This window comes from Anolis sagrei, chromosome 5, assembly GCF_037176765.1.
Source record: "Anolis sagrei isolate rAnoSag1 chromosome 5, rAnoSag1.mat, whole genome shotgun sequence".
Lineage (NCBI taxonomy): Eukaryota > Metazoa > Chordata > Lepidosauria > Squamata > Dactyloidae > Anolis > Anolis sagrei.
The window spans coordinates 178,305,886-178,318,583 of NC_090025.1; the positions used below are offsets into that span (position 1 = coordinate 178,305,886).

Genomic DNA, 12,698 nt, shown 5'->3' on the forward strand with positions numbered 1-12,698 from the left:
TTGTACTTAAGTGAGAAGTTGACCCTTATGAGAACATGATATAAAGGCTTCATAGAAGGACTGTCTATGGCAGTGGTTCCCAACCTTTGGTCCTCCAGGTGTTTTGGACATATTGGAGGGATGAACACCAAAGCCCAGCCAGCTTACCAGCTGTTAGGAATCATGGGAGCTGCCACATGCACAATGGAGGACCTTCTTGCAGCAACACCAGAAGTACTCCAAGTGGCCAGATACTGGTCAAAGGACATTTAATCAACTACCAAACTCACAAATTTTGTATTTTGTCTGTTTGCTTGCTTTGTTCTGTTAGAAATGTAATATAATTGACTGGTTGCCCTGACACGACAAATAAATAAATAAATAATGGGAGCTGAAATCCAAAACCCCTGGAGGACCAAAGGTTGGGAACCACTGGTCTATGGTATTATACCATGCTCTAGTGATTAGGATGTATAATTTATTAAGCTATTTATTCAGACAGGTTTTATTCTATTTCAGTTGCTTACTATTATAATTGTATCCGTATTCTTCTAAAGCAATGATTCTCAACCTGTGGGTCCCCAGATGTTTTGGCCCTCAACTCCCAGAAATCCTAACAGCTGGTAAACTGGCTGAGATTTCTGGGAGTTGTAGGCCAAAACACCTGGCTGAGAACTACTGTTCTACACATTAGGTTTTTGCTTTGTTGGTGACCTCAGTCTGGCACTTGATTTGATTTGGTATTTAGCCTAATAATCTGTTAGAAGAAGGTGCTGCAGGTTTTTTATTGTTTGGACAGTCAATAACACAGATGTAACTGTTAGTCTTTTGTTTTCCCTTCATAGGATACTGGGAAGTGAATGGCTTTGGTCTCCTTGGAATATACAAATCTGATCTGGTTCATATTGGAGGGATGAACACCAAAGAATTCCGGGAGAAATGGGGAGGAGAGGACTGGGAACTCTTAGACAGGTCAGTAAGGATGTGCCAAATGTCTGTGCCAATAGACTTTGTAGACCAAAAAGCAAGGGTGGTCCTTCAGATGTCATTGGACTCTAGTTCTCATCAGCTTCTGCCAACATGATGGGAGATGGACTCTAACAACATGATGGGGGCTGGACTCAAACAACATCTAGAGAACATCAGGCAGTCAAATGTGTGCAGATATGCTCTACAGTTCTTTCTCTCTTCTTACTCCTATTCTGGCTTAAAATCTTTGTCTTATCTATGCGGTTGTTTCCTTGAATGTAGACGAATTCTCAAGTCAGGAGTTTCCACTTGCCCATCTCCTCTCCATCACTGGCATCAACTGGGCCTCTATAGCCAAGGTGCCAAAGCAGAGAAGACCCCACTCCCCTTGTGGAAACCTCCCTGACACTCTCCTCCTTTATTTCTCATAGAATTTTTCAAGCTGGCCTGGAGGTGGAACGGCTTGCTGTCAGGAACTTCTTCCACCACTATCACTCCAAGCGGGGCATGTGGAACCGACGTCCATTGAAGGTGTGAGGCAGGTTTGCACTCCTGGATCCCAGCGTGCACTGTATTCAGGTCTGGCCCAAAGCAGAGAACATCCTTCTCTCCTACAGAAACCATATCATGAATTCAGAAACTCATAACATATTTAAATGTCATGAGAAAAGAAGTCACAGCATGGAATGGAGAACACTTTCTGTAAACGAGGAGACAGCATCAGGAAAAAGGAAGACTTACCTCTGCTGTCATTTGACATTCGAAAGTATAGGTATATTTTCTCACCAGCATCAACACATCCTAGCAATGCTTCTAGGAAGCAAAAAACTTACAATATAGATTGTTCCCAGCACATCACAAAAACCTTTTTAAAGTGCCTTCCTATTTCTTATTATATATATATAATGCTTTAAATTATTAAAAAGGAAACACAGAAATAATGCTGCAGTTCTTACATCCAACTGAACTACTTCTTACAGTTTTTGGTATCCTTTGAGGGCCTGAAGTTCTGGAAGGACAGCTTTTCTGCCAATGGAAATCAGAGCATTCTGCATTTGGGTACAAATGAAAAGGTGCCAGAATCGCACAGCATGGGTTATTGTCTTCTTTTGAAGATACTTGAACAACAAAAATAATTCTGGAATTCACGCCTTTGGACAAAACATGACTCACCTTCTGTATATCTGTGCATCTACCCATCCAGGAGATTCAGAGGAGTGGATTCCTCTCTTCACTTGAAGCATAGTATGCCTTACTCAGGTACAGCAAAGGGAACATGGGCCTTGTTTTCAAACTGATGTAAATAGCATTTTTCCAGGATTATTCAACAACTCGTTTAACTGAGTTATGGTCATGAAGTTGAAACCAAACTAGGACCAGAATTAGTTTATGACACAGAATGGTGTTTATCTTAACGATTTTATGGAACGTTGAGTAAAGGACACCGAGAAATGGCAACACGGACATGAGACCAATTCTTTTTTTCAAATCTGTATGTAGCCTAGCACTTGGGAGATTCAGTCCTAGGCATGTCTACTCAAAAGTCAACCCCATTGAGTTCAATAGCTTTTATATGTCTTTCCCCCTATTTATTGTGCAATTCCAACGTCGTTAGCTACTTTGCATTTTTATTTCAAGGTGCTGTAAGTCACCCTGGGAGAAGTCATTTTGAAGGAGAAGATATAATGTTGTTTTGTAATATAGTTAAAATTTCAGTTACAATTTTTTACATTCAGGTATTGATTGTGTTTGAAGAACAGGTGTACTTGCATCTCTCATAAAAAGGAGTTCCAGAAAAGAGTATGTCTGTGCCAGCTTTGTAGGAAACAGAGCTGAGACGCCAATGTGGTGGAGTGCTTTGACTAAGACTCTCAAATCCCCACTCAGCTGAGGAAATTTTAGGCAAGTCAATTCTCTCAGCTTTGGACTGCGGCAATGACAAACCTTCTCTGAACAAATCTAGTGAAGAACACCCTATGATAGAGTTGCCTCACAGTCACCAAGGAATTACATGAAGGTGCACAACAATAAAACATGTAGCTATTGACTATCTGCATTGCAATTTTAGAAGGACAAACAAGGCCGCTTTCTCTTGCGTTAGTTGATACAATATTTGAGCATGACACACTCAGGAAATCAACCTTTCAACTTTGTTGAAGCAGATTGATAGAAGTTGTTTATTTAATTGAGGTTTGTGGCTATATGTGATGGAGAGGAAATAGATTTGCCCATAAGTCTCCATCTTTTTCCTAAATTGGGTTCTGGCTATAATATACTGTTCAAGAATCTTCTACATTACTCTCTGGCTCATTGATTATCATAGTTGACAATCCCAAATCCTTCTGTACTTGTAAACTCCAGACACCTCCTTACAAGGAGCCCCCAGTGGCGCAATAGGTTAAACCCTTGTGCCAGCAGGACTGAAGACCAACAGGTCAGAAGTTCGAATCTGGGGAGAGTGCGGATGAGCTCCCTCTGTCAGCTCCAGCTCCCCGTGCAGGGACATGAGAGAAGCCTCCCACAAGGATGGTAAAACATGAAAACATCCTGGCATCCCCTGGGCTGTGTCCTTGCAGATGGCCAATTCTCTCACACCAGAAGCAACTTGTGGTTTCTCAAGTCAAGTCCTGACACAAAAAACAACCCCTCCTTACAGAGACTGTGTTTAGTGCCAGGAAACACTCCATAGGAACAAGGAAGGCCTTATTAGAAAAACTGGATCCCAGTAATATGAGGGAGGAAAACATGATGATGTCAGCTTAGATTCAGTGTGTTTGCACCCTGCACAAGACTGGCATTGTGGCCATGGAAACGGTCGAGTGTTGAACTCTCGGTCTTATGAAAATAAGTTCCAAATGTCTAGAAGTTGAGGCACAACTTAAATACAGTTTTGCAAAAAGAAAAATGAAGCTTGATAATAGTTGCTTATAAAGAACCAGCCCTTGTTGACAGTTCAGTCCTGGATTAATTACCTTCCTGCCCTGATTGATTTGTGTCAATATTGGTATTGTACAGAAGTGTGAGAAAGATTTCCAACTCAAAGGGCTAGAATCCAACTGCTTAGATGGCCAAGCACAGGGAGATATTTTCAGAGAGTTTCTATTATTTTCCTCCAAGAAAGACCATGCTTGAGAGACAAGAGAGGTTCCCAGGACTGCGGCCAATTGCGGAAATTGACTCTAAGCAAAAGCTTCTAGGGGCCAGCTGCTTAAACACTCCAGGTTCAGAAATGGAATTAAGGAGATTTGGGCCAATGAGGCCAGGATGTTTCAGGTAAAGAGATCTCTCCCAACTTTACTCCACCAACCTGTACCAGCACATCCATAGGGTGGCCTTTGAAGACTTGTCATGCAGTGACATTGCTATTTAATGAAAATAATGTGGAAGACTTGACAGTGTGGTTCAGAAGTGTGAAAAATGGATCGAACAAGGTCTGTTTCCACCCACAACCAACCAAGAGTTAAAATATTTTCTTCCTACAAGAAGGAATATTTTGGTTCCTTTGATTTTGGTACATGCTGCTCAGTTCTAAATGTAGGAAGTCAACAGCTGGTGCATTTCCTATGTGTATCTTGTTAATTTATTTAAAGAATGTGATTGATATCTTACTGGTTAGTCCCAACTGAAATAGATATATTCAGTTAGTTGTCTGGTGAGTCACCATGTAGGAAAATTCCATGGGTTCAGTGGGTCTACCATAGTGAGGACACACAGAATTTAGGCCACATTTGTCTAAATTAAAATGTTCTGCCCTAGAATTTGGTTTTAAAATAGCCAAGACTTCTGGCTTTTGTTTTGCACATCTACAGCATACTTTATTTTTGTATAAGATTGCAGGTACAGATACAATGATTTCATAATTGGGGACTATTAGGGAAGCTGCCGATACCAAGACAAACGAGTGGTCCATTCAAGCAAGCAATCCATGTGGGGTATTTCATCACCATCTATTATACTGGCTAGGGTTACTATGATATGTAGTGAAACGACACCCAGAGGTCCATATGATTCCCAGCTCTGGCCTAGACCAGTGGTTCCCAACCTTTGGTCCTCCAGGTGTTTTGGACTTCAACTCCCAGAAATCCCAGCCAGCTTACCAGCTGTTAGGAATTGTGAGAGAGGACCAAAGGTTGGGAACTACTGGTGTACACTAGGCCTGTGCGGTTTCGTTCGTTAATTCGTTATTTCGTTATTAATTCGTTATTTTTACCATATCCGATGCGATTTCAAAACACATTTTCAAACCCGGAAGGGTTTAAAAATATCGAAACAGCAGCCCCATATATTTTACGAGCTTCAGCTCGTGTCGTTAATGGGATGGAGGCTGCTGAGTGCTGCTGGTGCCTGGGAGCCAATCCGGCGCTCCCAAGCACCCCAGCAGTGCACCGTGGCAGGAGCCGGAGCTGATTGGATGGCGCGCGCGCGCTCACCCTTACAACCGGCGTCTGCGCGCCATCCAATCGGCTCCGGCTCCTGCGCCCTCCTCCTCCTCCTCCTCCTCCTGGCACTTCCTGCAACACAGCTGGGAGGAGGAGGAGGAGGAGGGCGCAGGAGCCGGAGCCGATTGGATGGCGCGCGGAGGCCGGTTGTAAGGGTGAGCGCGCGCGCGCCATCCAATCGGCTCCGGCTCCTGCGCCCTCCTCCTCCTCCTCCTCCTCCTCCTCCTCCCAGCTGTGTTGCAGGAAGTGCCAGGAGGAGGAGGAGGAGGAGGAGGAGGAGGGCGCAGGAGCCGGAGCCGATTGGATGGCGCGCAAATACTGGGTGTAGGGTACAAGTTTTGCTCTCCAGTTTAGACAAAAAATCAAAATGAAGGGTACTGCTGTATTGTCTGAATATATGGTTGCTGTTCGATAGTCATTATTTTTAATGTGATCTTCCTTGAAGTACCTCTGTAAATATTTGAAATGTTGTTTGGTGTATTTAAATTCTGTGCTGCACCTCTAAAATGTGTGCCTTAAAGATGAAGCTCAGCTTTTTCTCATTTGTAAGAACCAGAAGCACCTCAGTGAGTTTATAAATACAGATTTCTTAATGAAAATGAGTGTGTTATGTCTTCTTCTTCTTTTTGCCCACCCACAACATTCCCCAGTAATGAAAAATCAGAATTTTCTTTTTTGAACCCCAACCTCCACAATGACCAAAATAAATAAAATAAAAAGGATATACGCAACATAAATGTGCCGGGCTTTAACACAGATGGTTAATCACTAGCAGCAATAGATCATACCAATCAAAAGATTGGCCGTTTGAAGCCCAGGTCAGGGTGAGCCCCTGACCTTCAGCCACCAAAGTAGTTTGAGAACAGCTTTGAGCTGTGAGTAGAGAAATTAGGCACTGCTTAAGCGGGGAGGTATTTTACAGCACCATAAACATGGAAATATCAGAGAATGCCAGAGATCAAAGGAAGGAGGAAGTTTGTGATCAAGGGCTCTTTGTTATAGAGGAAGGAGTGACAGCACCTCACTGTGGCCAAGATTGAGCACAACATCCAGGACACCGAAGTTGGAAAAAGTGTTGACATATACCTCTATCCATTGTTTGTCCTGTCTGTTTAACAGCATTGAATGTTTGCCATGTATATGTTCTGTGATCCACCCTGAGTCCCCTTCGGGATGAGAAAGGTGGAATATAAATGCTGTAAGTGAGTAAGTAAATAAATAAAATATACTAGTCACGCATGGGACAATGACAACTGAGTACATGAAGGAACAGTTACCACCTTAGGATAAAATAAACTTTAATAAATAAAAAGAAAGCAAATAGTACCTGCAATATGCAAAAGATCTTCCAGTTCTCAGTGAGATAACAACAATGCAAGTCTTTTCAAAATAATGTAAAATTGCACAAAGCACAGCGCTGATTTAAAAAATAACCATATGTCCAAAACAATGTGCTACATACAAGAGTAAGGTTAACTTGTGCTGCCTTTAAAATACTTTGAATGGCTATTAACAATGTTTTTTATTAAAACAAGCAAAAGTTTGAAATCTAATTCATCACCTCTGTTTGTTGGTAGTTACTATCATCTAAGCTGTATTCTATATAAAAATATATAAAGCATAAAGAAGTAGGATTAAATTCACACTGCGTAATATAGACGAGACATTTGATCTTAGGGAGCACTGACTCCATGTTTGCAAACTTTTGTGTGCACAGAACGGTCTCCCTGCTGCTTGTAACATGGAAATGGGTTCCCAATGGAGCTCCAGGGATATCACACGTGGTAGCCTTGTCCACAGTGAGAGCTCCATGCCTTCACTGGAACCTCAATGCCACCACTGAGGTATGATGGATGTTCTTGGGTGGGAAACCCTTTTTTCTTCTTGGAGGGACACATCCCTTTGGAGGTAGCCTATCAGAAGTTGCATGTCAGTGATAGGTAGGGCTGAAGCCAGCCATGGGTGAAGCCAGAATATACTTTTCTTTGTGCCCATTTCTGAACCATTCCCTTTATCAATTTCTTCTGGAAACTTCTACTCTCCTCCCCTCTACCTCCACAATGCCACCTTCACCATGCTGGAAGGTGGGTTGATCCCTTTTTGAAATTAGAAACAAGTTACCCAGGTGATGTATCCTTATTTCTCAATGTCCTCATAGCTGGTCCTCTCTTTTCCCTGAACTCAGACTAGAGATATCCTTCATGCTTACACCTGGAAGAAATTGGTTGCTTTCCAAGGAGCCTACAATACATGATCTTCTGGGACTCACACTTTTAAACAAGAAGCTGGTTAATGCCGATATATTTTTGTATTGGAGTGATGGGAACAAACAGAGACAACCAAAATGGGTAGGTTGTTCTCTAGGCAGGTGGGTTGCTATATGTTCGCAGGAGGTGGTTTAATTCATCCTTTTTTTCTGACACATGCAACATTAGTGTCTCTAGATACACATTTTGGTAATTCCTAATGTTTCTTATTAACCAGTTATTACAGGTTTTTCATTCATTTGCAGATGTATCCGATTTTTCAAAAACTTCAAAACAATTGTTCCTATTGACTGCTGCTACTTTTTTCCTACTAGCAAAGCAGTTTCCCCTTGTATTAAACCCTTTTGTATAATTGCTTGTGGATCTCATTGCAGGGCATTGGGAAAACAAAGAACAGTGAGTTTGGGGGGAAAGACGATTATTCTATATCTTAAATTAAATGAAGAGGTTCTGCTTCTGCAATAAGAAAAATATCTTCTACTCTTCAGAGCAGCAAGCACATTGTAGAAAGAATGCCCATAGAGAACCTCTCAAAAGTCTGTAACTGGGTTGACCCAAAAAGTTGTCTCTCACATATGGAACATCAGGTCCGAGGTCAGAAAAATTGGGAAAAAATCCAGATCATCCGTCATGTGCTCCAGCCTGCAAGGAAAGCCAAAACATTCAGGATAGCTCTGTATCTTATCTTTCCCAGAGTACCTGATGTAAAGCAGGGTTTTTAATGTAGCCCTTGAAAGACAACCTATGGTGATTATGCCACATGGGGGCACATATTGTTTCATTCAAATGTGGAAAGGCAGCTCATTTAAATGCTTCCAATAGGACATACATAATTTTATGATTTTTTTTCAAAGTGTGGCCTGCATCAGAAACTATGATGCAAAACGTTACAATGATACAGATATGTTGCTGTCATATGATACACTGGGCTACTGAATTGTGCTGATGCACAATGGGGCACTACACAGCATGTCCTGTTTCACAATGGAGCTTCCCATTGAGCAATGGACACATTGTGCTTTGGAACATGTTGTGTGTGGGGACTTTTACACGATGGTCACACTGCTGGATCTGATTCTGCAATGGTCCCAATTCCATAGCTACATCCCTGCTCCCTTTCTGACAATATAAACATTGCACATTGCAGCAATTTATCTTTATAGAAATGTAATTTGGTTTACAATGGTGTTGAACTCACTCCCAGCCTAGAGAGACTCATTAGATATACTCCCTGATGAGTTTGAGAAGGTTAATAACAACCTTAAAAATAGTCTAATAATAATAATAATGATGATGATGATGATAATACATTTTATTTATATCCTGCCTCTTCTCTCCATACCTTCCTATTTCCAAAAAGTTATTTTGTTTATCTTAGCCAGATATTTGAAACCTAGTTATCTCTCTGAACTGTTAGGGAAAAAAAATATGCCAATGCTCAAAATATATAGCAGATCTTCAAAAGTGTTATTTCTGTTGCCCAAAAACATCTTTTCTCCCATAAAATATACTGTTTTTAAATCATGTTCTCAAGAGACCAAAATACATAGTCTTCATTAAAAGCAACATAGCTGATTTACTTACAAACTTCATGTGTTCAGCATACAGGTACATTTCTTATTAGTGGAGAGTTTAAATAAGAAGATCTTTAAAGCAGTCTGTTTCAGTCTCTTTGTTGCATACAGAGTCACGCTCTCTTCAGCCTGATACATTACTGAACACTGACTCAATACAGACTGACTACACACTGCAGGATATTGACACTATCTATTTCTAAACTATATGGTACTGCTTCTTATGCAAACTCCCTGACATCTAAAATGGAGTCTCAGTCTGAATAGTCACATGGTCTACAGTCCCTCCCACAACCTCAAACAACATAGAGTTAAGGGGAAAACTGCATATCAAAATGTCCAACAAATTTATCTTTATAGAAACGTAATTTGGTTTACAATGGTTTTGAACTCACTCCTGGCCTCGTTAGACATACTCTTCGATGAGTTTAAGAAGGTTAATAACAACCATAATCGTAATAATAATAATAATCATCATCATTATTTATATCCTGTCCCCTCTCCCCAAACCTTCCTATTTCCAAAAAGTTATTTTGTTTATATATTAGCCAGAAATTTGAAATCTGTCATAATCAATTTTATTTGTTTAATATTATGTATAATCACACATTATTTCTCCACTATTTTGATATTGCGAAAATCTCCAGGAATTGTAGATCAATAGGAATGGAGAAAAATGTCATGAAAAATTGTGAGCTTCTCACAGTATTTATTCAGTAGGGAGTGCTACACTAAAGCTTGGGAGACTGCTCTAAATTGGACAGGATGCCAGCCATCATCAATAAAATAGGTACTTTCCCTTAATAGCAAACACTAATGGTTAAGCATCGACAGGATTCGAGCAACAATGGGGATTAAGAAAGAGCACAACCATGTAACTAGGAGTTCAAACCTTTCTTACCCTTGCAAGGCTCAGTAGATTCTCCGGCCATAGCCACTTGGATAAAGTCCTGTCTTCTGCACACCAAAGGCGGTAATGAAAATGTTGACAATGACTGTGATGAAGACAAGAATTGTGGCAATGTTGTTGAGCAAATCCAGACGTTGCTGTTTCCCCACATCATTCAGGTTCAATCGAGCTATAAAGACAGAAAAGAAACCAGAGGCAGAAATCAGATGGAGGGACCCCAATGTGTTTTTCTCTCCTCTTACCCACAAAGTGAATTATATTCTTTTCTCTCTTTGGGATGTTATTGTTCTGTTCTTTTCCCAGTATGATTCCTAGTTCTTCTTGTCACAGAACCTTTCCATCACAACAAAACAATTCTTGCCAAGGTAGCAGATGGAGCCCCATGTGCTGGCAGGACAGTATAGATGAGCTCCCTCTGACAGCTCCAGATCCCCATGCAGGGACATGAGAGAAATCTCCCACAAGGATGGTAAAATATCAAACATCCGGGCATCCCCTGGGCAATGTCCCTGCAGATGGCTAATTCTCTCACACCAGAAGCAACTTGCAGTTTCTCAAGTTGCTCCTGACATGAAAAAGCACATAGTGGGGATGTGAAAAACACTGGCCGGTATTCTTTTTCTTGTCAAAAAGGGTGTCTCATTACATCAAGAACCCAATACCATATTGGAGAGTGGTGGTGGCCTAGTACAAAAACATCCATCTATTTTCTTATAGCTTGATGATGAACAGTGACACTGTTGCCTCCCTCTCCACCATAGAATCATAGAGTTGGAAGAGACCTCATGGGCCATCCAGTCCAACCCCCTGCCAAGAAGCAGGAATATTGCATTTAAATCACCCCTGACAGATGGCCATCCAGTCTCTGTTTAAAAGCTTCCAAAGAAGGAGCCTCCACCACACTCTGGGGTAGAGAGTTCCACTGCTGAACGGCTCTCACAGTCAGGAAGTTCTTCCTCATGTTCAGATGGAATCTCCTCTCTTGTAGTTTGAAGCCATTGTTTCACGTCCTAGTCTCCGGGGAAGCTGAAAACAAGCGCGCTCCCTCCTCCCTGTGGCTTCCTCTCACATATTTATACATGGCTATCATATGCCCTCTCAGCCTTCTCTTCTTCAGGCTAAACATGCCCAGCTTCTTAAACTGCTCCTCATAGAGCAACATAATTAGGGACTGTCCCTATATCTCAGAGTCTGGTTCCAATAAACTTCAGTGTCATAAGTGGTATAGAATATTACTTATAAAAATCAGTAAATGTGCGTAGCAGTTAAATGGTGGTAGAGATGGTCTCATGAAACCCTCTTACTGTGCCAAGGCTTATTAAATACGATTTTCTGTGGGTGAGCAGATGGCGACTACTGGATGGCATATGTTCTGTATCAGAAACTAGAGCTGATGTGTTCTATCCAATGCAATTTTCTGCATCAGCACCCCAAATTACCAAACCAAATCTAAAGTTGATCAAAAATTGATTTGTAACCTTTTTGGTTGTAATGTTGGAGAGTGATCCCTGGTCAAAGGGGACCTGGGTCAAGTGGTCCCTGGACAAAAAAAGGTTGGGAACCACAGTCCTAAATACACAAAAAGAAATAATTTCCTCCCACTTCACCTTCCCTGGGAATAGCACATTTGCCTAAGATTTCTCTTAATTTATAAATAGGAAAGCATGTTCTCTATGTGTATGTGTTTGAATGGCAAGGTGAGAGCTCCTATTGTAGGTATGTAATGGTTTACAACATAATTAGGGACTGTCCCTATATCTCAGTGTCATAAGTGGTATAGCATATTACTTATAATAATACACTTTATTTATATTCCACCCTTCTCCACAAGGGGACTCAGAGCAGATTACAGCATTTATGTAACTAAGCAAACATTCAATGCCTTTACAATCATATATAATGAGACACACAAACAAATGCAGAGGCTTCTCCTTCCATTTCCCGCTTCTGGAGGGGGTGCTCATAGCTGGCTCTGGGGAGGTTCTTTTCTACATTTTCAAGCTGAGAAGCCTGCGTTGTCACTTGTTTTGTGTGGCTAGCAAGACTGCTTGGAGTATTTCTTTGCCTTTTGCCGCCGAAGTGGTACCTATTTATCTACTCACATTTGCATGTTTTTGAATGGCTAGGTTGGCTGGAGCTGACAGATGGCAGCTCACCCCATCTTGCGGATTCGAACTGCCAACCTTCAGGTCAGCAGTTCAGCAGCACAACGGTTTAACTCATTGTGCCATCATGGTCCCTGTGGTGCATCTTGGCTGTATTTTGCTTTGTATATCTCCCTGTGCTGCATCTTGGCTGCATTTTGCCATGTGAAATGCTATAGCAGTTACTATCTTTTTAAAAACTGGATTGAACTGAAAACCAGATTCAATGCCTGCCAAAATAAACAGTACAAATGTTCAGTGATTCATTAAGGACAACAGTGCCATAGATTGCTATTTTTAGTAGTTCTAGAACCTTTGGCCAGAAGAGCATCTCATTATTATAGCTCAGGCAAGGGCAAACTTCAGCTTTCCAGGTGTTTTGGACTCCAGCTCGCACTATTCCTAACAGCCACCAA

At 41.3% G+C, this 12,698-nt stretch overlaps 2 protein-coding genes across 2 annotated transcripts in view; one reads left to right on the top strand and one right to left on the bottom strand.

The window, feature by feature from the left end:
- Positions 1-5,093, top strand: part of B4GALNT3 (beta-1,4-N-acetyl-galactosaminyltransferase 3) — a 117,465-nt gene extending 112,372 nt beyond the window's left edge. Inside the window, exons 18-19 of the mRNA XM_060776741.2 lie at positions 825-951; positions 1,380-5,093. Of these exons, the coding sequence (XP_060632724.2) occupies positions 825-951; positions 1,380-1,485 (233 nt within the window). The 3' untranslated portion in view covers positions 1,486-5,093. The remainder of the gene's footprint in view (positions 1-824; positions 952-1,379) is intronic.
- Positions 5,094-6,649: 1,556 nt separating this feature from the next.
- NINJ2 (ninjurin 2) overlaps positions 6,650-12,698 on the bottom strand; it is a 78,691-nt gene continuing 72,642 nt past the window's right edge. Inside the window, exons 3-4 of the mRNA XM_060779701.2 lie at positions 10,130-10,307; positions 6,650-8,296 (exon numbers count right to left, since the gene is read on the bottom strand). Coding sequence (XP_060635684.1) covers positions 10,141-10,307 — 167 coding nt within the window. The 3' untranslated portion in view covers positions 6,650-8,296; positions 10,130-10,140. The remainder of the gene's footprint in view (positions 8,297-10,129; positions 10,308-12,698) is intronic.